The 27,706-nt window shown below is 45.1% G+C and overlaps 1 protein-coding gene across 1 annotated transcript; it reads left to right on the top strand.

The window, feature by feature from the left end:
* Nucleotides 1–4,816: 4,816 nt before the first annotated feature.
* Nucleotides 4,817–27,276, top strand: LOC119445571 (chymotrypsinogen A). The gene is made up of 6 exons (XM_037709841.2): nt 4,817–4,962; nt 17,119–17,320; nt 18,787–18,913; nt 19,943–20,078; nt 24,947–25,086; nt 27,034–27,276. The coding sequence occupies exons 1-6, from the start codon at nt 4,902–4,904 to the stop codon at nt 27,235–27,237; spliced, it is 870 nt and encodes a 289-aa protein (XP_037565769.1). The 5' UTR covers nt 4,817–4,901; the 3' UTR covers nt 27,238–27,276.
* Nucleotides 27,277–27,706: the final 430 nt, after the last annotated feature.

Here is a 27,706-nt window from a genome sequence, read left to right as displayed (position 1 = left end):
TGTGCCAAACTTCATTTGCTCATCTACATAAATTATAGTTTTCGTTACATGATGGTAGTGCGTGTGTTTTTGTTTTCTCCCGATAAAGCTTCAGCAAAAAAAAAAAAAAAACTTTACGAGCGTGGCTTTCCCCACTCCATGCAATGTGGCATACCAATGCGCGAGAGTGTTCTTTTCCGTGTCCTGTTTTCATTTCTTGAGGATTTACCGCGAGATATACAGGGGATCAAAGAAAATTAAATGAACGCTTGTCACTCTGCTTCGTGCAGGAACCACAGCAATTTCACTGCAAACTGATTGTCAATCACGCAACGTGTGCAGTTTTCAGGTGAAACCCATGTTCGAGAGTATAACCAAATCAGCGAGCATCTGACGCTGCCACATGAGGCACGTGCTCACGGCACATCAGCCACATGAGGCACGTGACATGAGGCACGGCCACATGAGGCACGTGCACGTGCTCATGGCACGTGCCTTGAACGTCTTTTGTCGACCCCCAAGTCCAAGTAACGGATTCTGTAATCGCCACTCCAGCCCCAAGCCTCTGGAGAGATACTCGGAAGCAGACATACGGGGAAATTATGCGGCGTGTGTCATGTCGAAGGTTAGATTTTTACTTTGCAAAGAGCACGGCGATCCCACAGATGGGATAAAATACACGTTTCTTGGATGAGGCACACAATACGTGCCGTTGTTAGAGCGCTCAAAATTAATTAGGCGAACGAAAAAATAAATTACGATTTACCACTTCCTATGTGCTGCATGAAAACTGTTTTTTAGGTCTTTGTGCGTGCGTGCTCCACAGTTGCGATGGTGAAGCAGTAACGTAGGAATTAGAAATTATTGCGATACAATATTCCAACTCCAGCCTGTCGCGCTCACTGCAATTTCGCAGTGGTTTCCCGTACTATACACACAGCCAATTCAATCGTTCACTCACACTGTCACTAATTCACTCAACTATCCACGAAAGCTGGCACGCGCACACACTCTGGCGATAATCCAAACCTGACTCTGATTACAGTCTCCTGGTTACTAAGACTACGCCTCTGCTAGAAAGTGTGAGCGATGTGTGCGCCAAGAAAGTTTGTCGTCAGTGTAGTACATCGAGCTTAACTCGCGTTCGTAAGGTTCCTGGTCCCAGCCGACGTCGGCACGAACTGCTTTAAACACGCTAGTATGCTTTTTAAAAGAAACAGGACTTACTGAAAAGGTATAGTATGTGCGAACTGATGCGTTCTTCTTTTATTATTTTTTTACCTTCTCTTGTATGTAAGCTATGCACAATGGGACATTCTCTCCACCTTCAACGAGATCACTAGCCACTATCAAATGAGTCGCAGGGCTTTCCCCTTGCCACATCAAAATCTCACGAGGCCTCGAGCCGTGACAGTCAGGCTAATACAAACTAACTCGTATCCCACACTCTCCGTCATCAGTAGGTACATGGAAGTCTCCCGTCTGTGTGCCGACTGCGGCGGAGTTAGCAATTTTATACACATGTTCTGGGAGTGCCCCTCTTTACAGCACCACATGGACCGCATATTGATGGCGGAAGCATTTTATTCATTGGTCAAGAGTCACGAATGAATTGATCAACTCTGAGCTGTCCAGATGGCCCGCGATCTGGCGGTGAGGCTTGGCCTTCCCGTCCCAACGTGGGAGCGGCCCGCAGTCTTGTCCCTATAAAAACGGGGTGAAGGTTCTTCTGGACCTCAATAAATTTTACTACCTACCTAATATTCTCTTGTTTTCCTATCTTTTCTACCCTTTCGCCATCCCCCTGTGCAGAGTAGCCAACCGGACACTTAGCCTGGTTAAACTCTCTGCCTTTCACCTCTTATTTGCCTACGTCCTAGGTAAGGCGGCAGCATTACGGCGATACTCACATGGACATGACGGCGTGAGCGGCAAGATGCTCCTATGTGACAAAAATTACCTTGCAAATATATGAAGTCTTAGAGCTATTCTGCGCTATTAAAAAAAATTATGGGGCCTGACGTCCCAGTGCAACTCAGATGCCACGAGAGACGCCGTACAGTGGATGGCTCTAGACGGATTTCAGCTATAGTTGGAGTTCCTTAATGGGCACCGAAAGCGTGGTACACGAGAGCTGTCGTATTACGTCCCGTCATCATGTGGGCTGGAATAAAATCCACGCCCTGGTGCTCAGCGGCAGGGCGACATTGCCATTGATCCACCACGGCGGATATAATGCAATTTCGTATTGCATCATTTCGCTGTCTCCATAAATATGAGTACCAGGCGTACATGCATGCCACTTACAGCTACCACTGGCTGGTTTACTTGTTTGTTTTTATTTGATGACGTCCCTCCTCTCACGCAATGCTCCCTCTCCACCATGAGAGCTGCACGAATAAATAAATAAACAAAGAAAGAAATTTCGTACAGCTGTAGCATTTTGCAGTGAGTTCACTTTATTACAATGTTTTCAGACACTACTCATCATTCCCCCACCCCCCAGTTGTTGCCGCCATAAGTACGAAGTGGGAGTCGCCTGTGGAGCCTCTACTCGAAAAATGCTTTGCAACGAAACGGCTGCGCCATATGTAAGTTATAGGGTTAAAACACGCTGTTCGGCGTAGGCGTGACAAATTGCGCCACGGTTATGTTGGCGTGGAATTCATATGTTCTCAGTAGCTTCATCAGAGACCATTCCTACACGAGTGTACATTAGCTATTTTCTGTGCACAAGAATGGAAAATGTACTTACCGTAACGTAGTATTGACGCGAGCGCACTGCTAACTGTTATGTTTGAGTAAAATGTGAGCGAAACTAAATTTGAAGTTTAGCTCTAGAAGTAATATGTACATGGCGCAACTATTTCTGCAACAGATTGTAGTTAGCGGTACTTTGTTGAACAATTGGAAATACAACAGAGATGATTACATCATGAGGTGTTACGCACCAACACCATCGTCCGATTGTAAGAAACGTCGTAGTGGGGGACTAGAGATGAATTTTGGCCAACCGAAGTTCTTTAAAATGCACCTAAATCAAGTACACAAGCGTTTGTGAATCTCGCCCACCTCGGAATGCAGCCGCAGCGGCGGTGATCGGACAGGCGATGTTGTGCTAGGTCACACGGTAAGTGGCTTTGATAACGCAAAATCACTGCCACCCGCTGCGGTGGGTACTTCTACAAATACAATGGTCGGCTAAGATAGCACGATTTCTTTTCAAGAGTGATAGTTTTTTACATGATTTGTCCACAGTAGATGTGATATCATTCAAACAAATTCTAAAGCTTTGTCACTCCCGGGTGTGCTATGACAGATGACACAGTAGAGTGCTTAGCTCGCGCTAGATGTCAGCTCGCAACTCTAAAGAGGCACACAAAGCTTGCGATTTCTTAGCGGAGCTGTGTTCGCCATTGTTGGGTGCGTAATAGCAGCGGCAGTGTTTTAGAATACCATTATCTATATATCACTATATTTTAAAGCTAGCAGCACCGCTTTGACCACGCAAAAGAAATCCACAGAAATAAAAGTGGTACAATTGCACGCCACATAGATACAACGTACCATGAAAAATGAAGAAACTGACTAATCTAATAAATCATATTTTAATTGAGTTCACATGGGAAGCTTAGAAGAATGCTTCAAAGCAACTACACTAGCCAGGTAGTGCAGCTGCGAAAAATTATATACGAAGTATAACCATTTTAACCCAACATGAAGCTAAACCATTAAAATTTAGCAGAGATTGTGCACCTACTGCAGTGTCCTTAGTTAAAAGGGGCCCTGAAGGAAAATATAAAGCCAAGTTTGATTCAAACATTACGCTTCTGTAATAACGAATTCGTCATTCGCAGCAAGAACAGATACTCTGTATGCGAGAAAACGACGAAACTCGGAAATAGTAGTGATGCCTACGTATTGTGGACGGATGGTGCCCTATCGTGTGACTTCAGAACTGGCTTATTCAGAGGGGCAAGAGGGAGGTCACGTGGTGATTACGTCAACTTGTCCGTTTTAGCGCCGTTGGCTCGAATTCTCCTTCTTTCCGGGATTTTACGTGCCAAAACCACTTCTGATTATAAGGCACGCCGTAGTGGAGGGCTCCGGATGAATTTCGACCACCTGGGGTTCTTTAACCTGCACTACAACGCAAGCACACGGGCGTTTTTGCATTTCGCCTCCATCGAAATGCGGGCGCCGCGGCCGGTATTCGATCCCGCGATCTGGAGCTCAACAGCGCAACGCCTTAGCTAACTCAGCCACCACGGCGGGTCACTCCTTCAAATTGAGGAGCAGCTGCGGGATCTTAGGCGGCAATTTTCGACTCAACGAAGTCATCCATGACACACAGAAAACAATGATAGCCTTCTATACGAATAATCTATTGACCTTACTTGGCCTAATATTTTCGATCAGTGTCCTCTTAAAAGCATGTACGGCCAACGAGGCGCATACCCCGCTAAAATTACCTTCGCGTCGGTAGAGGCGCTGATTACTTATACCATAATATATACTTCCGTGTCTTCAAAACAGGTCCCCAAACTTAGCGCCCTTCGTAGATAAATAAAAGACGTCAACCGTTCCAAATCAGGTCATAAATTATGCAAAGCGTGTTGCAAATTACGTCGTTGTACTGCCTTTCAACTGTGATGTATGCCCGATAACATCACGATGCGAACTCAGCGGCTGATGACGTCGCAGGGTCTCAGTGGCACATTGTGGGAAGAAAACCACCCGGTTGACTAGAGCTTGCGCTCACACCTGGCTAGGTATCTCAAAACTCGGACGTCCCGGCGCGCCTATGCTGCTTCTTATCGTGAGATAGCAAGGCCGCGACGCTGGCCATAAAACCATCTGTAACGAGTGGCAGCCACCGGTTCAGAAGCAGTGTGCCGAGCAGTGTTGACGGGACGGGCGCCATGATACTATTCTGGCTATTGTTGACTTTGATTGTACGGTGTGGCTTAGCGTACGAAGTCGGTGAGTTACTGTTCTGTCTTTCTCTCCTTTAAATGTTCACTTCGCAAACGAAGGTGCCAGCACGGTGCTCACAAAATGTTTGCGAAAATTGGGTTTTATGTTAGCATCGCCAAGACGCTGCGTTTTGGTAACGGCAAGATTTGAAGCACGCAACACAATCGCTGAAAGGTACAAAATCGAACTTTCTGTAAAAAAAGTCGATTTTGTTGATTTTTGAGTTCGGTGAAATCTAATCGGTTTTGGGCATGTAGAAAGATTTATTTTTTCCCCAGGATGACGCACACGCAAGTCACTAGTAAGATTTCTAATAAGAATAACTTATTTATCCGTCAAATTGATTGGAAGCTAATGTTACATCCCTCAGCGGCACATTAGGCTTATACAGAAGTCGTTCTAGAAGAGTGCGGTGAAAATTCAACCACCCAGTGTTCGCGTTGGACACCAATAATTTAGGTGCATGATCGCGTTTACGTTTTATGCCACCATGGGAGGGTCCAACGCGTTATTCAGTGCCACAAGAATTCAGTCAGCGCCGCGAGTGTCAGTACGAATAAATAGTGACATTACAAATATGAAAACTGTTTTTGTACCTTCATATCTGTAAGAGTGTACATCGTTGTTTATTGTAGTTCATTTTTTGTTGCGGTAAATACCATGATCATGAGAGTGGCTTGTTGGGCTAGTTGGTACATGGTTATACTTGGAATGCCAGCAAACTTGGAAGTAGAAAAAAACGAGAAGAAGACATAGACAAAGTGACAGGAAGGTGGCTGGACAAGGTAAATACTAGTCGTTAAGGCATATTTCTTGATGTGTATATGTGTATTATATGTGTGCTCTGAGGCCTGTGTTGTGTATGAATTGAAGCAGTGTTTTGTGGAATCTGTTATCCTGTATCCAGCGGTCATACCTGGTTGTCACACTGTAGAGGAGGCCGGCTTGCAGTAGGCCATTTACTCGCCAACACTTTTCTGCGCTTTTGCTTGTTCACAAAACAGAAAATTAACATTACGTCAGCGGTTCATTTCCCATTTACTGAACATGACATGAACAATAAGAATTAGCTGTACTCATTCTATGCTAACGTACAAGTACAACGTGCATCATAGCAGTTGTGGGGTGCCGGTGGTTAGCACGCATGAAAAGGCAATGGGATGGCGCTAAGCAAAGAAAATTGTTAAGTGAATATTTGTCATCGAAGTATGTATAGACACCTTACCAAAAGGTCAAACGGCACGCTGTTATAGCCAACATAAGTTGCTCCTGCACTGTCTCTTATGTGAGATTCGTCATTCGATCCGTGAATTTATTTGGATTAGAGCTTAATTCTTTAGTGAACCTATTGGCAATACAGCAAATAATGATGACGCAATAAACACCGGGTATTGTGCCAGTGATTCTCTGTCACTCTTAAAATGCGTACATGTTAGGAATAATTTTTGTGCTGAGGGAAGCGCATCTCTCAATATTTTAAGTGCGAAGCATTTCTTGGGCTTGCTGGATAGTCACGCGGATGGACACACCAATTCTGTCTGCGAAAAATGTAGGACAATTTTTGAGATAATGAATCTGGAAAATCCGCCAGAAATTAGATCAAATACCGGATGCAGTGCGAACTGAGGCAGCTCGATTGGCCAGTTTCGCACATAGTGCAACAAACACCGGATACTGTACTCAGTGTCGAACATATTGCTCACAATCACCTCATATAGTGCCCATTATTGTGGCTCGATTGGCCAATTTCGGGCCAATCGGGCCAGTTTCGGGCCAGTTTCGGGCCAGTTTCGTGCCAATAGTGCGAAATAAGGAGGCTCGATTTATTACTTTCGGGCATAGTGGAAACAAACACCGGATACTGTGCTAATTAAGGTGGCTAGACTGTCAGTATCGGACATAGTGCAAACAATCAACGGATATAGTGCGCATTAATGCGTCTCGATTGGCCAGTTTCTGGCATAGTGTCAACAAGCACCTGATATTGGGCGAATTAAGAAGGTTCGGTTGGTCAGTTTCGGACATAGGGCAAATAAATACCAGATACTGTGATAATTGACGTGGATAGATTAGCCAGTATCGGATATAGTGCATACAATCACGGGATATTGTGCGAATTAAGGCGGTTCGACTGAGCAGTATCGGACATAGTGAAAAAAGAGAAACTCAGGATTTAGTGTAAATAAGTGAAGTCGTTCTCGTGCTATCGACGTCATTCCGTCCTTGTGATTTCACTGCCTTCATGGATATTGTGATCATTCGTATGTTGTCATGTCACCGTTATCTTGTCGCCATTTTTACTCAATTGCTATCAATGCGTGGTCATATGGTCGTCATCACGCCGAGTTCGAGCCATTGCATCGTCCACCCATTGGTTCCATACCTTTGCCCTCACGCCGTCGTCGTGGTTCCATCTTCGTCATCCCTTTGTCTTCATGCCATGACAGACACACCATCGTCGTCATACAACTGTACATAATCACTTTTACTATCGTCATCTAATCGGCATCACTCCTAATCCCATTGTGATTAGGCCGTCGTCTAAACACTGTCATCGTAATAGCATCGTCGTCACTTTAGCGTCGTCATCTCATGGTCGTAGTGCAGTCGTCGTCGCACACATCAGCGCCGTTTTTGGCACACAGTTGCGCTGCCTATACCATTCAGAAATGCATCACTCGACCCAGCGAAACATCAAGGGTAGTTTCTGCCTTAGTTTTTTTTTTAGTTCCAGGCTTTTTATTTGACGAAGAGTGCAGAGAGAGCACAATTAGACTGCACAGTAAGCTGCATCGTGTGTCGTAAATAAATTCACCATTAAAAATTTGAGGTGACATTTTACATGAAATAATTGTTCAGGCTAATAACCGCATACCGTTCACAGATGCAAAATGTACGCCCCCATATCCATAATATATGTATATATACAGCGCAATTTTGAGAATTCCTTAAGCGTTCAATGAAACACCTCGCACAGATAGAGATCACGAACGTAAAGTGTGCTGGCTCTATAAACAGTCAGTGCTTCATCAAGATTGTTGCACTACAAAATGCACGAGCTGACACTTGTTATAGTCACTGCGGTGGCTGTCTCTATTCCTGTCTTCTATTTTTTGAAAATGCTTTTTTAAATGCAGACACCACCTTCGTCGCTGCTGGTGTTGTACCCTGGTTTCACATACACGTACCTAAACTTCATTTGTGCGGCTGTTTGAGCATCGTCTTCACTTTTGTAACTGCCGCTTCCCAGTGGTGGAGAATAGAGCTACTGTACATGCTCCCTAGCCCGGAACTTATTGTGTGTTGCGGTAAAGCACGACCACTTTATTCAGCTTCTTTCCTACTTGGCCTCTCATTTCTTGCCACTGGAATTGTTTACACATTCACACCTGCGCTGGTTTATGGATAATCTGCAGAGCGTGAAGCCAGTAAATTGCAATAACGAGGGCTCGTGATATTTGGCCTGAAAGATATTTCAGGCGAAATATTGTTTTTCCTGTGGCATCGGCCCAGTGACTGACAGGTCCAATCTTTCTCTCACAATGAGAGGGTCCGTAGTTCGAATCCAGTCGCTGCATTAATTCAGACTTCTTTTCTTTAGAGAAGTGTAGCAATGCCATTTGGGGGTTCCCGCGACGGGAAACGCCGGCGAACGAAACGACGACGAAAATGAGTGTATAACGAGTTAGCCAATAATTCGTGGGCTGTAACGTCCTGACACCTTAAAGTGCACGATGAGTGACGCCATAATGAATGACTTGGAATTAAGTTTGGCCACCTGGGGTTACTTAAATATACACTAAAAATATAAATAATGTGTGCTGCGTTAGAAAATTACTAGCGGTGCGCGACTATTAAAAATTTTAGATTAATATATGAAATGTTGCCTTATTCGATTCATTATTCCAGAGACGCACATACCTACTTGCACATACCCACTGACGTATGTTGGCATCAATGAGGCTCCTGGTGGGTCCATTTAACCAAAAGGAATATTTTTTGTTTGCTGCAACGTAACATACCGGGCACACAAATTTTGTAAAAACGCAAGAAAAAGTACACAAGAAACTCATACTTCACAATAATAGATAATAACATTCTAATAACTTCTCAAGTGCTGTTAAAAAGTATTAGTTTTAACATTATTTGGAATAGAATACCAAACTGGATCCCCGTTGTGCTTAACACTGCTCACGGTGCGCTGTTTATCAGCGCCGCCGTAATGTCAGCGCTGGGCGTGGGCTCCATTCCGCCTAGCATCGGAGAAATTGAAAGGATCCTTTTTGTCATTATATAGGGGGGGGGGGGCATCCCTACTGTCTATTAACCTGGCACAGACCTACTGGCACATACCCAATGCCGAAAGTTGGCATCCAAGAGGTTTATTGACGAGCAGCAGCGATCAAGAGACACAGTGCTCTAAGTCAACCTGCAAGAGGCCAATGAAGAGCGGTATATACCCATGGCACATACACAGTCTAGCTTCCCAAGGAACCCATGTCATCGTCAGAGACATTCGCTGAAGCATGACACATAGGTACACACTGCTACATACCCAATGACCCAATTTGAGATGACGGTAGGTATCGGATCGTGTTCGCGCAGCATAGCAGTCCGATGCCCTTTATTCGAAGTAACATTTCAGAAAACTACACTTTTAGTTCAAGTTTTACTCCGACAAGTTCCACTCATCTCGAACTTTACTGCACGTTTAAAGATTGGCGATCATTGAACAGCTTTGCTCATTAAGAGTGCTGACAATGTTATACAGAATCGTACTTCAGTGAAAAAAAATTATCAGTTTTCGCGTAACTAAATAACGTTCAAAACTAGTTAAACAAAATTAGGTTGAGGTTTTGAAAGCAACGTTCAGGTATGAAAGCAATAAGCGATATGAATAACATTTACCAAGCTTATAGGCTGGTCCTGTAGCTTAGGTCATGGTATCACTTTGCCTGAACTGCTGCTCGATTTTATTTTTCACCTTTTTTGTGTCTTCATTGCGGTGATGTACCACCGTACCCTTTGTCGTTGCTAGTTTCCAAAAAATTCCGTGGAAACCTTCGTTTTGTCTTAAGTTTTGCCATGAGTAAAGAATTGCTGCAAGTTTGTCTTGCAAGTGCTAAATTAACAAGTCCGATCTCCAATATGCAACAAAAAAGCACACCACTGGTTAAGTGAAGCGTGTGCAGTGGCTAGAGCACCAGATGTCATGAAGCCCTCTAATAACAATTTGAACTGAAACAACAGGATTAATGACCATAAAGCATTACTATATGTCTCCTACTTATTATGAACACAAGGTTAAGTAAATATTTACCTGTGCGCAGCGATATTTTAGGTGAAGCAGTGAGAATTCTAAAATATGATGCTTCTGGTTTCGACTTAAATGCATACGCAAGGGTTGGAAAAACGGCTCTCCGGAAAAACTTTCGAACGAATTAACAAGGAAAAATAATTGTTCTTGCGAAATATTAATGATTAGACAGGAATCTTTCAATGGCAAAAAAACGGATCAATAAAAATTCTTTTTCAAAGGTAGTGACATACTTCATGTGCAGGCAAAGCGCAACACAAAAGCGTTTTTAACATTCCATCCCCGTCGGAATGCGACTGCTGCGGCCGCTAATTATATCTGTGAACTTATTGTGCTCAGCAACAGAACACCACAGCTACAATGCTCCATCTCACAAGCTGTTCTCAGCACTGTGGAGGCTACACGAATGCTTAGCCAATAGGAAGGTCGAATGCCCCTCGAGATGTGCTGCTCATTCGCGCCGCGTCGTCTGCTCAGCGTCTGCTTGCCTTCCTGTTACATGTTCCATGGTTGGTGGATTGCCGCAAAAATGGTTTGACGCCGTAAGCATAAGCTGCGTTTATATGCATGTGATAGCAGGGCTTCGCTTTACCTGTACGCTTTCCCTGCAGTTACCTTGCACTGTTTTTAAAAAGTAGTAGGGGCGAATTCCCTCACAAATGTTCACCTGTGCCACAGCGTCTGCTCGGCGTCTACCTGGCGTGTGCTCGCTATCGTCATCCCGCGCAATGCCAGAGCGGGGTAGTAAATTAATGATGCAGTGCACCATAGGCGTTTATAGCGTTCTGCATCGCCGACGCATCACCAGTGTTAAGGCTGTGGCGCCATCTGCTAACTAAAAATCAAACCACATTTACGGCTTGGTGCCGTGTCTGTAGTCCTAACAGGGCGAAAACAAACAGCCGATCTCAATAATTACGACAAAGCATACTTGCTAATTTGACCTCAACTTCAAATGAGACTTAGCGATGATGGATTTTGCTGCTTGTTTCTTGCTGACATGTAGGAGAGCCAGTAAAAAGCGCGAATTCGGATCGAAGCGGGTGGTCGGCGCTGTATGGGTGCTGCCATTTTTCTATAAGTGATCAAGGTTAGGGTGGCTATTACGGTTACCGGCGGTAACTGCTACAGTAAATCTCAGTAAACGACGTGCATGCGCAAAGGTCCTTACATATCACGCATCGCTGTACTCTATCATGTAGCGAACAAAAACAAAACTCTCTAGTGTAGCCAATAATCAGCCAGTTACGCCCGGAGCTATATATATATACCGCTGCCCAAGGATATTGCCTGTGCACGCCTCGTACCTTCGGCAGTGAGATGAAGTATAGGGCATTGCGTCGGCTTTTGCAGAAAGTGGGGTTAACCACATTTGACGACATTCTCATACCAAGCACACACCCGGTTGTGCGCTGGACGGGAAAGTAAATAATTTGTGTGCTCGAACTCAGTTAAAGTATAGAAGATGGCACTCGGGGGAGGATGAAATAAATGGGAGAAGGCAGGGTTGTTAACCAGGAAAGCAACTGGTTGGCTACCCTGCACTGGGCTACGGAAAAACGGTGATTGTATAAGTTGAGATAGAGAGGAAACACGTGGTAATTCAGAGCACGCGTGCGTCACAGCCGTTCACGCAGGCCAGTAGCCCTCAAGAAACACAAGAGTGCCCTCACTGACTCCTCCGATGAGGAGAGGTGGGTTGGGCGTTCGAGTAGCGCATGCATGGACAACGGCCGAACGTTCAGCCGTCAAAATGCGTTGAAGAGTGCTTGTCTTTGGGACTGAAATCGAGAACACATGGCACAACAAATCCCCGATGCTCTTTCCGCTTCGGCGCGTATTGCAGGCTGCACTGTTCGTCATTCCAATAAATGTAGCGTAAGCGATCATGAAGGCCACTCCTAAACACAGCCGGCTCGAAAATGATACCTCACGTCGATGAAGCCCGGGTGGATATCGCAGCTGCAGCCAAGTGTTTAGCTCGTGTTGCTTGGTGAGCCATTAATTTAGGTTCTTTCGCCCAGCTAACGGAAGCGTGCGCGCCAAGTGGCGAAGCAGCCGTGTAACGTATGTCCTGCAAAGAGGAATGGAAACGGAGGGGTGCTCTTGATGTGATGCTCGAGCCGCTTTGTCTGTGTGATCATTTCCACTCATCCCTCAATGACAACGTAACCACGGGAAAGTAATTTCGTGGCCTTTTGGTATGGCTGTGGCGGAGGAGTTTGACGATTTCGTACGCTAGTTACTCTTGAGATCCACACTGGAGAACTTACTGCATACAGTGTAAAGGCGGTTTTGAGTTGGAAAACAAGGACCAATTAACAAAACTCTCTGTGTGAATAAATTAAAGTGGAGTGCGAACATCGGTAAGTTCTACCACCGTAGGCGACGGAAATTCAATAAATTCACGGAGCAGTAAACACCACAAGCAGGGTCCATGAACTTTAAGTGCCAATCAGAAATGAACTGTACGTGATACGTTAGAAAAATATTTTAGTTTAAATAGTCGTCGTGCAATGACAAGTGCGAAAGTGCTCGTCAACATTAGTTGGCTAAGAAAAAGAGCTACGCGTAAAACTCGCTGCCCCTTACGTAACACCCCTGTCACACATCACGTGAACGATGCGCCAACGCCAGGCCAAATTTCTAAGCCGACTTATCAGCTTCCGAAAATGTCCCCACGAAAGCACGGGCAATTACTATAAGGGGCCCTCTGGAGCGCCAGCGAACGCCAGTTGTGGTCCAAAGACCGAGTCAGAGCTAAGAGTTGTCGAAACACAAAAAATATAGTCTTCAAGCAAGGCAGTTACACGCGTGCACACTTCGGCTAGACACATCACAATACAATTCAAATGGGTATTAACAAAGCACTGCAAAATAATTAACAACAAGCACTAAGAGTCCTATACGTAAAGTACAAAATGAAAAGGAACACAAATGAAAAGAGTCCAATCGTATTTACCCGTGCTGGCCTTGAGCCGGACGATCTCGGCGTAGCTCGAGGCAAATCTCGAAGAATAACTTCTTCCTGAAATGCAGACATCTATGAACTCGTCGGTTAGCTTGCGGGAGAATCCGCATCTTCCGCATACGCTTGGTCTTCACGTCACATCTCTTCACCAGCGCGGTCGGATCCCCGATCTGATTCCCGCACGGCGCTTTTATTGTCTTCGCCAGAGCTTATATAACCTGCCGAGGAAGTCGTGATCCCGTAGAATGAACAAAGCCTGGGAAACTTCTACACTTTTCTCGCGTTTTCGGCCGCGGCCGTCGGAGCGTCGTCGAGGAAGGTGGTGACCCATCCGAAGGCGCACGCTCACTCTGTGGTACTCCCTCTCTCGACTCGCCGGGTGAGAGGGTGCTTCGGCGTCTCTCTCTCCCTGGTTACCATCACCGTCGCGTATCTTGTCGAAGCTTCGAGACTCCGTTAATCGCGTCGGCTGTCTGTGGCGTATGCACTCTCTCTCTCTCTGTCGAATCTGCATGCCGCGGGGCCGTCTTGTTTCCTTGCTGTCTTGAGTGATGTGCGGCGCGCGCTTCGATTATGCGCTCTTTTGTGACAACCCCAAATAGATACGGACACAAAATCTGAAAATTTTACGAAAATGCTGAAAATGAATCCTCAGTGAGTGATTACACCGAAAAGAAGTAGTCACTTAGCGCCTTTTGAGCCGATGGCTTTATTTTTGGCGTTTTTGTGAGCGCGCACCACGCCGCCCGACCCGCGGGAGTTGGAATGCGTGACGTCACGACAACCTCGTCGGATAGCCAGCCGACCGGCCGTGGTCATTCGAATCGCGCCAACGCAGCCATCGGGAGCATGGATTCGAGTTCTGGCGCCTCTACCAGCGATGAGTACACGTCTGAAGACGAGGGCCATTCCAACTTGGCAAGAAATTTTACCGCTTACGGGTACGAGCCTTCCGCGTCAAGCGACGAAGAACAGCAGGTGGCCGTGGAAGTGCTGGTCAGGTTTTCGCGAACCGTGGCGCGAAGATTTCGCTCTGCACCAAACACTTCCGCAAGAATTATTTGTCATTTCCTCTGTAAACTTGCTCTTTCAAGAGCACACGCAGGCGAGGCAGCTGCGGGGTACTTCAGCACTGCGTGGATGACTGAATAGTAGTTTATGCCATCGGCGTGAGCAACTGCTGTGAGGTATCGGTACCTCCGTAACTCTCACGTACACTTCGCCAGCCGCCCACTTACACTTACGTACACTTGCCAGCCGCCAGCACCTGTCTGGCGTTCTCCCCAGTTTTCCCCGCTTTTAGCCTGTGTAGAAGCAGAGCTGTGTGTGTGTCTGCCTCACTGCCACGTAGGACTGATCTCATGAGTCGCGCTCACGCGCCCTAGCCTTGTATTGTTTTACTATGCTTTGCCAACATTTTTGAAGACATTACTGCCTTCGTGTCCCGCCTCGGGCATCTCGTCCCAGCCTCGCCCTCACACTGCACAAGCAGGCTGCAAGTTAACGAAAACAGTACCGACATCTTTTCGCCTCCTCTTTTCGAACGCGGCGCTGATCATTTCTGCCTTGCGTTTTCGTGAAAGACCGATGGCACAGCGTCAGGCTTTAGGCGCTGCCTTTTGAGCGGCATACCGAGGCTTTTCAGCACACCCGGGCTGGTCACACAATCATCGTCGACGAAGTGGTCCGCGCAAATTAAATCATTTTTTAGAGGTCTCCAGGCTGGGCGTGATGGCTGACAGGCCCAAAGTTTACGCACCTACTCGTCTCTGGGAAAGATGTGCGACGGCGTGTCACGACCGATGATGCTGTTATAGCAGGAATGTCGGGGCATTTCCTTCCGCCGCGGCGAACGCATCAATACCGAGCGACTACCGCGCGAAGGCGCATGTAAGACGCACCACCTGCGTGGAGCGCCGACCGGGATAATGTTTCAGACGGACCACGTGCGAAGATCGCCGAAAGGTGTTAAACAAACGCTGCAAGGGACCGACACCCCCGGAAACACTGCGACGGCTGTGGCCGACCTTGGCCGCACGCGTGCGCGCGGGTGGGTGCTATGACGTCAAATTTCAGCTTCGGCCGGCGGCCGCTTGGAGCTAAGGTGCAACAGAAAATTAAAAAAAATACGTTTCTCGTTCTTTTTTTTCTTCAAAGCAGCTTGTTGTATTCGTCATTTTCAACAGTTCAACTTCTGTTCCGACGCAAAAAACCACCCGCCAACTTTTGTGTATGTATCCTTTAAGGAAAATAAAGGAATGTGATGGACAATGGAGAGGGCGGGAGCTAATCTGAAGCCCATAAATTCATGCATTTCGTCTTGGTAATACAAAGAGCGTTGGCAAGCACACAATCTCATTTACATTTGAAGGACTTGAAAGGCCCGAATGTACTGCAGGCTAAACGCTTGCGGCATGTCGCCGGAGGCGCGACGTGCCGCTGTTTGCAAAGACACCACCGACGAGCGTTTCTGGCGCTCCAATCACGTGACAGATTTGGTACTCGCCTGTTCTTTGAAGCGTACGCGCTTGATCAAAGACAGGCTGGCCATCCCATGTGTTGCAGCTGTTAGACTGACATCCAACACACAACTCCGCGTAGACCGAGCGGCTTTTCCTATCATGCGCTAGCTTCATCAATCAGATGCAGCTTTCCGGTTCTGTTGGATTCACTTTGTCAGAATTCTGACATAGGAAATTTCATCAACGCGAAGCCTACTGCCACAGACCTCATGACTCATGCGGTATTTCAAACTGCACAGCGGTTTTCTTTTGCATATTATTATTCATGTAAAAATATATAAACATCCCACAGAGAGAAAGGCCAGCGGCTAGCAAATATCTACTAACGGGGACACCACGCCGACCTGCTGTAAGAAGAGAATAAACGGAGACAGAGAGGAGGAAGGCACTTCACAACACATTACAGCACACGCAGAGTCAAGAAACATTACATACGAGAATTGAGTTCCGTAGTTGAGAAAAGTTTAGCACAGCTTTGTGAGCCTTGTGTCGAGTGGAAGCAGGAAATCTCGGAAAGACGCCATTATTTGGCACTGCTAGAACAAAATTTAGGGTCTGGAACTTGTTCAATAGCCGAAAGCGACAACTGTTTATTGTTCAGTATTCGAACAACAAGTGCTCGAGCGTTAAGCTGTATAGTTGCGACGAGGGTAATGCAATTCCCAAGTGAGACTTCCTCAAATATAAGTGATAGCAGTTAAGTGCGTACAAACAAACTTTACATTTTGTTTCTATTTTGTTTGTTTTATTCTCAATAAGTGTCGCAAGTTTTCCATCATGATTTATTATTGCGGAAGCCTCGCTATTTGGAGAATATTCTCGGGAACCAAAGTGCCCCATATTAACAAGGCACGTCTGAATATCTACGTAAATACACCGTTGTGGTGCAGTAGCTTTCGCGTTGCTCTGCTGAGCGCGAATGTGTGGAATTGAGTACCGGCCGCAACTGCCGCATTTGCATAAGGTAGAAATCGGAAACACCACGTACCGAGCATTGGGTACACGTTACAGAACCCCAGATGGTGAAAATAAATCATCTTAAACTAGGTTGTGCCTCATACTCATGTCGTGTTTTGGGCACGTAAAACTCCAGAATTTAATTCAATTGTTTTTATATATATGCACGTCGACACTAGCAGCTTTATAGAGTTTGCATTACGGCAGCCGCAAGGGTGAATCTGGTGGGTAAAATGAATAAATAAATGCTCATGAATGCAAATTTAAACAAATGTCAGAACTACCTGTCAATATATAGTGCCGCTGCATTGAGGTTACCTTCAGCTGATTATAATGAGAAGCACCATACGTGAGGCCACATAATTATTCCTTAATATCGCCTATGTCAAACTCAGGAACCGACGGAAAGAACTGTGGCCAGACGCCCATACCTCCTTTACTAGACGAAGATGACCGCATCTTTGGTGGGAGTGAGGCCGTGCCAGGAAGCTGGCCATGGCACGCGGGCATTTTTACCAACGAAGTCTTCTCCAAGCACATATGTTCTGGCGCGCTCATCTCGGACAGACACGTTGTCACTGCCGCTCACTGTCTCATGTAAGTATTCAGTCATCAGGTGTCCCAATAAAAAATTCCTCATGCCTGAAAATGCCTAGTTTCAACACGTAAAGACAGAAAGGCACGGCGAACCTCCATTTTGGAAGTAGGGGTCAAGTATGAAACGCTTCGTATATTTTTGAATAATTATTCAGGGCCGCGTTCCTCACGGAGCAAATATACATTTATGTACTATCATTGTGTTCTGCTTTTGTACGTGGGATTGCTCAGCAGATCGGGACGTCACAGACGCGACAAATTGCTCACTAGATCTCGATAATACATTTTGCACATCAAGCGATGCGAAGGCACAATGAATATGACACATAAGAAACAAAGTAATAATTGTGTCTCAGTAACTATAACCTTGCACGTCGAAACGTTTCTTAGAGTCTGAAAAATATGTTTGCATCGCCATGAACAGGTGCCCGCGTAGAGCCGCTGAATGCAGCAAGTGCCACTTCTTGTATTGTGCCGGTTACAAAAAAATTATGCGTACTCCAAATGAATGTGGTCAACGAATGTGCTGGTATATCCGGCATTAGCTTCAATAACTCGTTAGTGTTAACGAGAAATGGGTATTGACAGCCAGCCCCTATATTCTCTCTAGGGGTAAGTTTACCTATAAGTCATTTAGTTACCAAGTGCGTAGACAATTTGAGCAAATTTACAGAATAACAGAAGCGGGTTTGCGCGCACACAGCAGGCATTGGCTAAGAACCGGTAGTTACCGCTATCATTGCAAAGTGTGAAATCATCGAAATCTACCGGCACTTACGTACGAAGCAGAAACTTACAGATTTACAAAGAAGTTTGAGAAGAAGTTAAGGTCCGCGAAACTAAAGGTAGCGAAGGCACCAAGAATGTTAGGCGCAACGCTGAGGGACGTAAACGCAGTGGCGTGAAATAGAGAACAAGCAGGCGTACCCGATATTTCTATTGTGATGAGGAGGAAGCAATTGAGTTTTTGCAGATCATGTGATGAGTTATGGCAGATAAGCGATAGTCTATTAGTGTTACAGAATGGATGCCAAGAAAAGGCAATTGCATATGGCGGCGAACTATAGGCGGTGTGATGAAATTAAGAAATTAGTAGGCATAGGATGGGGTCAGCTGGCGCAAGACAGGGTTAATTGGAGACTTTGAGGAGAAGCCTTTGTCCGGGAGTGTACATATATAAAATAGGCTGATGTCGTTGTTGAACAGTGAACGAAGTAGCATTACATTATGGGAGAATATCGCCCAATGATAAACTTGACACCAGAGTTTATACTATCAGAAACGTGTAGAAAATTTCAAATGACGCGCATGATGACCTGGCACTTCTGATACGTTTGCGCCTACCATTTAGCCGCGGCGCGGGCGGATTATGTAAAGAAGCGGCCATTAAATGGGGTTTGCGTGCTTTAAAATTTGAAGAAAATATCTGAATCATAGATTACCGTCCATGCGAACGTATTTTGCAGGAAAAAAACATCCAAGATGCTACTAGTTCATCTCGGCATCCACGACCGCATTAACGTAGAAGCTGGCACAAAGTCTCTGGCAGTGGCCGAAGTCTGCTTTCACAAAGGATATAAGGCACCTCACACAGTAAGTGAAGGATATTTGTGGGAAAAGGGAGCGCCATGGCGTCTTCCTTACGGGCGCGATGTTTAACGTGTATTTTTTGCACAACTAAAGAAGAGAATTAGAATACAAGAGCGAATAGCTAACTGAATTCCTATGGACACCTAACAGAGGTGGTAGAGAAGGCCAGTATACAAATTACAAAAAGTTAAGAAGATAAAAAATTTGCTGATAAAACTGCGTCACTAAGTGTCTAGAAGAAATCAAGCCACAGCCTCAAAAGATTCAACTCAAGAAAGGCTTCTTTGCACCAAAGCTATATAAGAGGATATGAGCCTTATGGACGCAATATTAACCCTCCCCATTTCAAATGGCAGGTATCGCTGGCTGGGAGGCCGGTCCTTGGTGTAACATATTTTCTGCTATAAGGGTCTGATAAACACAATAGCAAAAAACGTTGATTCCTACTTGCTTCACTAATACTTTTCGCTGTGATTGCAGCCACTAGTACACTTTAGCTATGCGAATGGTGTGAGTTTTTTGATACGCAATCGGACCCTATGCCCGAATCTTCTTCTAGGTGCACACCTAATAAATGAGCTGTCGCGGTTCAGTGCAGCTAGGAAAGTGTGCTGTCGTATCAGTAATGCACAACTACATGTCGACATTCAGTGTTGTGATCGTATGAAGCGTGAACACTTGGTGCGATATGAAATCGACAAGAACATTTGCATAAAAGCGGCCGTCAGAGTTTTACGCCGATACGGAATGCTAGTTCAATAACTCTTAGACGGGACGCTCCTCGGTACTTGCGAGAGAGATCAAGCGGTCTGCGTTTATATGTGCATAGAGCCAACGTTTGTACATATGTTTGTGTGTGTGTTTATTTATTTATAATGGCCTCGAAAGCACAGCTCTAATTATTTCTACTCGAGACAATTCCAACGTCACATGTTTTCCGTCTGCCCTACCTGCAACCTGGACGGTGTGCATGTTTGCTGGCTTAGGCTCTCATTGTACCGCTTTCTTATTTTCGTCTTTTGTGATCTTCAGAACGACATTGCCATCCTAACACTGAAAGAAGCTGTCAACTTCACTCAAACAATCGGCCCAGTCTGCCTACCAAAGTCAAAGCACGAGCTTCCTGAAAATACAGACGCCTACGTGACTGGCTGGGGACGGTACAAAGGTTTGTCACCTAGTTTCTTATTTTTATATTTTCCTTCTTATCACTAATTTATAAAGCACCTTGGCACAAGAATTGCCGGGTAATATATATATATATATATATATATATATATATATATTACCACCAAAGCACTCCGTCCAGATGGTTAAACAGCGAAGCTGAAACGTCCGGTGCCGGTGATTATCACTGGGCTAATTCCGATGGTTCCTTAAAGTATTTTTCAATTATTGGTTACGTCATTGTGTTCAATAATGAGGTTGCACACACGTTCGGCTGCGACGGAGAAAACGATGCCACTGACGGTATGCCCGCAGGCCACAGTTGTTGCTTGCGTTCGATGCCTCGAGTTCGCTCGGCGGCATGGTGATGATGATAATGATGATGCCTCAATCAATGGCACAACCCACTGTGGGGGATAGGCCACGAACAGGGTGGTATTGTGGTCGAAATTTAAAATAAATTAGTTTAGAAATAAATTAGTAATAAAAATTAAAGGAAAATAATTGAGTAATTGAACATGGGAAACGAACCGGATAATAAAATAATTAAGTAGTCTATGCTAAGTTAGTCAGCCTTGCCCAGATAGGATTAGTATTATGAATTAAATACAGTAAAGGATAGACGTAAATTTTGAATAATAATATGAATACTAATGTAATTCTTATTTTGTGACATTACTTTTTGTATTTGCTAAATGTCTGTGGCTCGGCAGCATTCGCCTGCCATTGCTACTTGCGATTTTTGAAAATTAAGTTGCCTCAAAAATAAATGTGTTCGTCACGTAAGACAATGAATGGCTTATACCTCATTAAGCAATGGCTCATACCCCCGTAAAAGCGGGGTCCCAATTACGACAACAAAAGAGAAGTGGAATTATACGCTGGCATGGTGAGGAGCAACGGAGCCAGCTGTGGAAGCAGACGACGAACGCGGGAGCAGTGGCACGAGCGCGTTGCGGCGGCTGCGCCGAGGGGCGCCAACGAGCCAGCTGCGGAAGAAGAGGACGACGCTCGAGCCATAGCTGCTGATGATAGTTTTTGGCGCACAGCCGACAGCGGGACGAATCGGCTAGCCACGGAAAGCTTCGCTGTAAAAGGTAGCTTAGTGTGGCTCGCTTTGGAAGTTTCACACTCGAAGCTGCTTTGTGAGTTTAATGCCTCTCTGATGTTGCCCCGTGGTGAGCACTATTTCTCAAACTACCTCCCTTCCTACGGCCGGCTCTTTTCCCGGAATGCTGTGAGGGCTTCGCATTCCTACACGGGGTTATGTGAAGACTTAGAGTTACCTCGCTTACGCACGCTTGCAATTTAATTTGCGGTGTTGATTGTGGGTGGTTGGGGAGATGCTTGCCCTCGCAACTGCTACAAGGCAATTATACTGTATTTCACAGCTTGCTCTGTTCTTCCCTTGGTTAGAAGTACTCCTGCCCTTCGGGTAGCGTTCTGTGAAAAGCGTTTCGGCATCGGGGATCCCAGTCGTGAGGTTTTCTCTGAGACGATCTTCGAGACAGCGCCATTCCTCTATAGGGCCTTTGCTATAGAACATCCTCAGACAATCCCACGAGTTACTGAGTCCTATCTCGCCCACCAGATTGTGGGCCCGCTCGCTGCAGTGGTTTTCTGCAAGCGTTTCGACCCACTAGTCTTATGACCTCACTCTCTAAAAACGCGCCCGCATGTCGGGACCCATCGCGGTCCACTGTACTATGTAGCCACCTTACGGTCATTCTTGCCACATAATAACAGAATATATATATATATATATATATATATATATTGCTTTATACTGTGACATTATGTTTTAACAGGAAATGCTCTGAGGAAACAACCCGATATCCGCGGGAAACAATCTGCTATCACTTTACCGGCGAGTAGCACAGGAGGCAAAGATGCGGTTCACATAGGGTGCACTGGTGTGTGGTCTCCTGCTGCAATGCCGTAAATGACTCATTGGAAGCTTTTTTTTTTCGCAGTCATTTGATAAATTAGACCATTCCGAGAGTGAATTAGCCAGGGACCTCGGTGCATTGACGTATTGCTATCTTGCTTTTTGGAATCATGTTGCCTCTACTTGGAGCACTGTTTTAAAGCACTAAACTACTTGGCCTTGCGTGATATGTCAGGGGTTACTTTCGGACACCTCGAGCAGTTGTTTGGCTGTTTGGTTCCTTCAAAACGCTGTTGTTTGAATTATCTTCAATTATTGGTAACCAGGTAGCAGGTGGCAGCAATAAACGTTCTGAAGCCGCGGAAATAAGAATGCGAATATCGCAAGCTTGCATTTTATCCCCATGCCATGTGTCATAAATACGAATGGAATTACATCAAAACGACAAAATCAGATGATTACATAATTAATACAATGCTGCTCACACATAAAAAATATAATCCTTTTCCCCATGCTGCTTATATGCTAAATTTCGCCCTGTTTCTCACGCAATGATAAAAACGGGTTCTCTAGAGGTTCTGCAGTGGTTTCCGGTAGAAAAAGTAAAATCGGCCCGTAATATACGTGTAAGGAACGACAGACCTCCCCGGTTTCACCATTTACTATCGGCCATTCAGGTGTAACGCAGCGCTCCTTAAGGTATCACCATGTCCTGTTGATTCCAATTGGAATCATGCAGTAATATCGCGGCCATAAAGTGTGGAGTGTCTGGTTCGTATTTCTCAGCTATTTAACCAAGCATAACCTCATAACATAACAAGTAATTTTTTCCCGGTGTTCACTTTAATTCGGGACTAAAATGGTTAAAGTTGCAGAACTAGAGCCACGGAAAGGCAAGCGTAATCGGAGATGGCAGATAACTCGGTGGTGTGACGATAAACAATTTGCAGGCATAAGATGGCGTGGGCAGCCGCACGACAGGAATAGCTGGACATGGCTGGTAAATGTATTTCTCATGCTGTGGTAATTAAATAGGGCGCCGCTCAAGCTGGTTACAAATGAATCAGAAGAAATGAATGGAGTAAAGTGGCGACACAGTAGAACTCCCAAAAGGATTCAGTAACACTGTGCAGGTCGAAGGTGCTCTTCCCTCCCTATCCGCACAACCCTCAAACACTTTCGAAACCCAGTGCTGCTCAGCTTCCTTACTGCTTCTCCTAGTGTAGAGTTACCAAACGAATTTTTCCACTTAACCTCACTGCGCTTAATATTCTAGTTTTCTCTCTCGTGTGGGGATCTACTGAGAACAGGTGGATTCAGCATAACATGTCTGGTGCAGGCTAAATGATTGCCCGTAGGTGCAGCCATCGAACTTTGCTCGTACTTTTAGAGACGGTAGCTAAGTGTGTGAACATGTTTTTGCTTTCTTTCATAATGTGCTGGAAGACGGAGCAAGTCGACGATATTTACCGAACAGGCGGGCTACCTTGATACGAAGTGACGAACACTAACAGACTCAGGTACAGGTGTACATGCTGGAGCTGATGTTCCACCAGCATAAATTAAAGCGCGTGTTACGAAAGCCTGTTACACGTAATCGTGTGCATGGAAGTGCGACGTGCAATCGTTCCGTACCCAGTTTTTAAGCCTGGAATAGTGATGAGTGCAAGTTTCTGGAGTCTAATCCTATTCTTATACAGGGTGTTCTTAATTTTGAACACCTGGTGTAACAATGGGATTCATTCCAACTGGATACGCCTGACAAGCTCACCGGCTACAATTCGTAAATTGCAATATGTGTCGTGAAGTAATGAACTAAAAGTTAATTAGTAGATTTTACTAATTAGTTGAATATGTGTTTCAACTTCTCATGCTACTGATGTGCGCCTCATCGAATAGCCCAGCTCAATGATAAGTATGCTACCTGCCACAAGCTATTTCTAAAAATTTCGTAAAGCTTATTTTTCAACAACCGGTATATGAAGGTGAACCTGGGAACACAACAGCGCATTGCAGTAGTTTCAGAATTGTTCGCTTTTGAATTAATGCTGATAATTCACGTCTCTGTTGAATAACACACACTCGTTCATAATTCATTGTTTATTGCTTTCACCAATCAGCCTCATACAGGAGTGAGCGGGAAGTTGTAAAGGTAGAACTTCGTTAGATGAGATACTTTCTCCTCAACATCGATAGATGTTAACTTTATAGCGCATTTTATTGGTAACTGTGGCAGGACACTTAATGATATAACATGTATATGGGGTGTCCCAGCTAACGTAGCCAAGCTATTCAATAAAAAATAATAAAAAAGACGATGCAAGATACGATTATATGACCCAGGGAGTCTGGTCTTCCGAGGTGCGAAGACCGAAGACCGTGTAGGTCTTACAATCGTATATGGTACCCCGTTTTTATTCTACATCGGTTTTGCCGGTCTTCTTTTTTTGTTGTTGAAAAGTTCAGCTAACTTTAGCTGGGACACCCGCTATACCACTACCTGAGACGCCAATTTTACTCACAAGTTTCCCCTGTAAATTTTGCTGCAATTCTTATTGCATCGTGGCTTGAATACCGAAAGCTTGAAAAGCAGCGCGCTTCTTAATAACCTTAAGCGAACCGTCACAAAAGACAGGACCACCGAGTTCTGCACGACAGCCGACTGCGGACGACGCGAGCTTCTTTGGCTCTGCATCATTGAGCCTCATGTTTCAATGTTTGTGTTTCTTAGATATCGCTATCAATCCAAGCTTATAGGCCAAGTCAACTGCACGAGATCAAAGAAACGACGTAGCTTGAGCATGTCTTAAGTTTTGTAGCACAGCGGTCAAGTGCAATGACGTGGTCATTTCACAAAAATGCTAGGCCAGTAAAAATTCCATCACCCTGCAAAACGTTCCCGTCATGAATAAGGTTCTTATATGCCCTTAAGACTGGTAACATTTAATAATGTGCTTTTTATTATTCTTTTTGTATTTCAGCTGACAGCGATGAATTAGCACCTAAGCTAAAGCAGCTTCGCACAAAAACAATGTCGCACAAGACATGTGTCGAGGACTACGATTCAGGCCTGCCCGACAGCGTCCTCTGTACTGGTCACGATTTTGGGTCCTCCTGCAAGGTGAGCATGGTGAAAAAACACAGAAATAAGCGCATCTTTATAAATTATTTCAGAAAAACGATACACCAAAACGACTACAGTAAGCGGGCAGTGCCCTCGAAGTATTAGCAGATAATCGCAGAACTTGCGAGAGCTGATGGATTCTCTAAAGAATTCGAAGTCTTCAACTAAACTCTCTGCAGTGTTAACGAACACTTTACAAAGCGCCTGGACGCGGTTGGAGAATGTTTAGCATGCATCAGATCGTGAAGCCTTATTTGACAGCCATGCGCCCAAATATTCGGCGAACACGACTTTCTCGAGCGGTGCCGTAAAAAAAGAAGGAAAAAAAAGAATTGACTTTCATTACTTCCTGATACCACCTCGCTGTATGGAGTCGTATCGCAAAGCTAGAGCGTGACTGATAGCCTTATCACACTCGCCCAGCCTTACAGCTTCCCGCCGGAGCACACTTCGCCCGCTCTCCTGAGCTTTTTAAGTTTTACGTCACAGCGGCGACAGGCGTTTTGACCTGTTTGTGTTGGCAGCGCGGAACATGCGGTACGCACTACGCTCGGAAATCCGAAAACAACGTAGAGTAACCCTACATTGACCTAGACCTCAATTTCATAGACATACCCCCCCACCCCGTGTTGTTTTCACGCAATAATCATACCTTAAACAGGTTCATAGAATAAATCGCGAAGCAGTGATAATAGCGACCACATTTCCTAAGGAAACTAACCAATGCTCAGAAACATTTAATGACTTAGATAAACGTTTCGTTCGCAATAGGTATTTGCTATTGGTGGACTGCTTTCGCAAATAACATATACAACCTTGTGATTACCCGGCAGTACGCACCGTTCTAGATTGGGAACTTCGTAGCGAATACGGACCACAACGTGGAATTCACAAAACGTTTCGATCGTAAGTGCTGCTTTTTATTGACAGGGCGCAGTTGCTAACCAAATGTCGATCATCACAATCGGCTCGTGCTTGTTCTTACGGACAAAATTAAACCATACACTTTTTGTGAGTACAGCCCCCGTTGTCGAATATATTACAACATTTGACGGATTAGAAATTTCAGATATGATTGCCGCCTTGGTACCTGAGGAAATCTGCAGTTACGAGAGCGTATCAAAGCGTAATACTCTAATTGCAAAAAAGAAGCACACCACTAAACGAATTTTTTTCGTCGCATGAATGTTGAATCATGTTAACTTGCGCTCACTGGTCTAGACACTTATATATTATTTGACTACTCGACCGATTGACGAGTTTGGACAAGCAATAAGCCAAAGCGTGCCATTCGCGCGAGTACTGAAGGTAAACGCAAAGTTCGTGGTGCGCTGTCCGAAACAAGACTGCTATCGCCGTTGGGATAGACGGCCCTATTAAAGTAAATGCGCATGCCGTTTGGTTACGGCTACGCAATCGAAATCTATGAATAGTGCACGCCATAATTCGCTTGAGGCCTTGTGTCATTCAAAAACAGAAGCCTTCAAAAATAACCTCTGGGGTTTCACGTGTCCAAACGACGATATGAATATGAACCGCGTCGTAGTGGATGATTCAGGATAATTTTGACCCGTTGGGGTTCTTCAATGTGCACCCAGTGCATGATACACGAGCGTCTTTGAATTCCGAATGGGGCCACAGTGCCTGTATCTAAAACATGACCTCGAGCTCAGCAGCGCAACGTGATAGTCACTCGCCTACCCTGAAAGGTAGGGTGCAGCCTGTGAGTACAGCTATGGACATTGAAAGACTATTGTCCCTTTGTCTCAACTAAAATTGTGGCTCTTACGAGAGATCCTTCACCTGGTCTGAATGATGGAGTGAGAACGATTGCATAATCATATTGGCTTTCTTAAAAGTTTATCTGCAAAGTCCTTCTCTGCATACACCGCAGGTAACGAATGTTTTATTAAGCCAGCACGTTGGTTCGATGGTTCTGTTCAGGGGGACAGCGGTGGCCCCCTGGTGTGGAATTCAGGAAGTGCCTGGTTTTTGGAAGGAGTGGTTTCCGGTGGACCGGTGAAGTGCGCCAACCCGGATGACCCTCTGCTGTTCACGAAACTGTCACACCAGGTCGACGGATTCGTCCTGCCCTACATTGAAGCCAAGAACGACGCTCAGAAATACAGAGTGTGCAAGATTGTCTAAAACTTCGTGTTTCATTTAAAATAAATACGCCGAGATCATTGTTTCCACCGGTATTGCGCGTTTACTGTAGATTGAAACCGCAAGTCACTGTTCCTATAGCTGCCGCAACACCTGCTAGCTACGCGGAATAAAAGGTAGGTGGGATATGGTGCAGTTTTTTAGCATCAATATCATAATCCCGCTTTTCTGTACAAAAGTTTGTGTTGAAATATAAATACATAGGATATAAAGGACATAAATACAAATACAATATAAATACAAGTTTGTGTTGAAATAGAAATACAAAGGGTAGGGGGGGGGGTAGAAACGTATGAGTTCAATATATGAAGAAAAGATGGAACAAGAACATCACAGAGCGCAATGAGAAAAATAAACAATGACAGACGAGTGTGAAAGTTGCAATGATAGTATCTGGTTACAAAACACTAAGCTAGGAATCGCTGTACATATCATGAAGGTATTAGCGTGA

This window comes from Dermacentor silvarum, chromosome 3 (genome assembly GCF_013339745.2).
Source record: "Dermacentor silvarum isolate Dsil-2018 chromosome 3, BIME_Dsil_1.4, whole genome shotgun sequence".
NCBI lineage: Eukaryota > Metazoa > Arthropoda > Arachnida > Ixodida > Ixodidae > Dermacentor > Dermacentor silvarum.
The sequence above is the reverse complement of the archived record's forward strand: the minus strand, read 5'-3'. Positions and strand labels throughout refer to the sequence as shown.